Consider the following 2778-nt stretch of genomic DNA (forward strand, 5'->3'; position numbering starts at 1 on the left):
GCCAGGGAGGTTTTGGAGCCAGAGCGGAGCTCCATAGGCCCGTGTCCTGGCAGCGTAAAGGCTGTTTCCCTCAGAAGTGGCAGACAGTGAGTGTTGGCTCTCGGACCCCAAAGAGAAGGAGTCCCTGTTCCAAGCAGGGCACATCTCTTGCCTCAGCAAAAACCGTGACAGAGAGAGCAGTGTCCTTGCCATCCTGGCGAAAGCCAGTGGCAGTCAAGGGGGAGACCCGATGGGTGTAGCAAAGCACAGAAGCTGCCTCCGGTACCTGCTCCATTCCCATTTGCAGGGGGATGCTGGACTCCATCATCCAAAGATGTACAGCTGTCATCCTTCCTGCTCACCAGAAAATCAGAGGACAAGAGATGGTAGTCGTTTTGATTCAGGAGAATAGTGACTGTGAATCTTGCCCTCAACATACACCAGCTTTGGTCTTCATTAAGCCAACAGCCCCTTTTGCATGAACCCTCAGTCATGTATTGAATAATTTAAAAGGCTAGGGAATGAACGCATGTCTTTGTGAAGTTTTGCCAGCTAAATGCGGGAACCATGGATCTCGCAGTGGTTCCTCACCCTGATGCAACTTACATGGCCTCAAGCCATCCCTTATAGATGTTTCTCTAGTCTGATACCGAGAAAGAAATGCCCACTCACACACAAAGATTTACAGCCTCTTAGTTTCCATATGTCGCCATCATCCTTCATCCTTAGGTTTTATTTAAACCTTTGGTGCAAATTAAGTTGATTTCTTTTTGTCTTGTTCTCAGTGAACGCAAAGAACAAATAATTTTCTTCTTTAATAAGATTTTTTACATAGAGGAAAATGATCCTGCTAAAATCAAATTGTTATTTTATGTAAAATAGAGGCTATTTCATTCAATGGTATTATGGTAACAATTGCAAAATTAATAGACATAATTTGCAGGGATCTGTTTACAGATGCTCCACTCGCATGCAGCGTGCCGTGGCTGGAGGGCACAGTTCCCAGTTGTTACTGTCCCTGTGGCTTGCCTGGGTTGGTACTGACTGATGGGCAGCTACACTTAACCTCTTGCACTCCTTTCTTTCACACCAGCTTTGACTTTCTTGTCTCAGGTGCCAAATTTATTTCTGCGTTTTGATTTAAATCCTATTTTACCTTCATCTTTCAAACTGTTCATAGTTCTTGGGTTGTTATTTTTTTTCTCTGCTTCTTTAATCCATCCCTCTGTAGTTTTATGTGATTATCTGGCAGATCAGTGACCTTGCAGAGACCTTTAAACTCTTCCCACTACTTTTCTTGCAGCTTCTGTCTGCGTTCCTTCCTAACCGCCCTCAGAAGTTCTCTACTGCTGGGGCCCCCTCAGTGCTGTCACGTTGGCATAGCATCACTGGTCTGCATAGAAATGGGGTGGAAATGAGTGATGGTGTCCATTTCTGTGCAGGTAAGTGCCTAATACTTTGTGAAGGTTTCTATTCTGTGAATTTGATAAGATACAGTGTTAATGGATAACATGTATATTTGGGTTTTTTCAACTCCAGTTTTACTGTAGCCTTTTTACCATCTTCCCGACTCCCAGCTTCTTCCCTTTTGGTCTTTCCAAAACAATGCTGCAGAGTCTTTTCCTCTTCTGCCACAAATGTAGGATGCATCTATTTTACATATATCTGTATATTCTAATTCTAATGCTACTGTATATTGTTCTGATAACTTATCCACTGTGATTTTTTCTTCTGCTTTTAAATAACTTGAATAAAAAAAATCCTCAAGCTGTATGAAACCTAATTTGAGCTAATTCAGTGGGTTTTAGCCAGCCATATTTATGTAATGTTGGCAGAAAAGAGTTTTAATTCAGTATTTCTTGACAAAGTGCGGCTTCATTAATGACTGTCATTTCCATGGAACGTCGATAATTGACACCTTGGTATTACAGTGCACTTAGTATGATTATTCCGTTGGCCTTGTGAAAGACCATTAGAGTTACCGTGACAGAGAGGCAGGGATTGCTGTTAGTGCTGTGTGATCACTCCCTACCTAGCCTGAAAGGTAACAGAAAGAGCAGTGGTTAGGATATGTTGCCAAAAATTGAAAACAGCATGTCTTTTAGTTTAGTTACGCCCAATAAAATTAGCATGGGTTAACTTTTTTTGTTACTTGATACTTAACTCTTTATGTAGGCAATAGCTGAAATATTCTGATTTGAGAGTTGCTGAATACCCAGTAGTTATGGGTAGCAGGGGACGGGGGCTCAGGACTTCTTAAAAGTACCCCTCTCTAGGGGATCCCAAGTTTGACAACGTTGATCCTAAATTTTGAGCATCCTCTACAGTTCCCTGATTCTCCTTAATAGAAGTAGACTCCTGTCCTGGTTTTGGCAGGGATAGAGTTAATTTCCTTCCTAGTAGCTGGTACAGTGCTGTGTTTGGGATTTAGGGTGAGAACAATGTTGATAACACACTGATGTTTTAGTTGTTGCCAGGTAATGCTTACACTAGTCAAGGACTTCTCAGCTTCCCACGATCTACCGACTGAGAAGGCTGGAGGTGCGCAAGAAGCTGGGAGGGGGCACAGCCAAACTGGCCAAAGGGACATTCCATACCATGTGGCGTCATGCTCAGTACATAAACTGGGGAAAGCTGGCCGGGGGGGCCACTGCTCGGGGACTGGCTGGGCATCAGTCGGCGGGTGCAATTGATTGTGCATCACTTGCTTTGTGTAGTATTATTATTATTATTATTACATCATTTTATTTCAGTTATTAAACTGTTTTTATCTCAACCCACGAGTTTTCTCACTTTTAC

General features: G+C 42.8%; 1 protein-coding gene across 1 annotated transcript in view; it reads right to left on the reverse strand.

Annotated features, from left to right (window-relative positions):
* Nucleotides 1-328, reverse strand: part of GATAD1 (GATA zinc finger domain containing 1) — a 4949-nt gene extending 4621 nt beyond the window's left edge. The window contains exon 1 of the mRNA XM_009275720.2: nt 152-328. Coding sequence (XP_009273995.1) covers nt 152-328 — 177 coding nt within the window. The remainder of the gene's footprint in view (nt 1-151) is intronic.
* Nucleotides 329-2778: the final 2450 nt, after the last annotated feature.

Source organism: Aptenodytes forsteri, unplaced genomic scaffold (genome assembly GCF_000699145.1).
Source record: "Aptenodytes forsteri isolate BGI_AS27 unplaced genomic scaffold, ASM69914v1 Scaffold172, whole genome shotgun sequence".
In the NCBI taxonomy this organism is placed as follows: Eukaryota; Metazoa; Chordata; class Aves; order Sphenisciformes; family Spheniscidae; genus Aptenodytes; species Aptenodytes forsteri.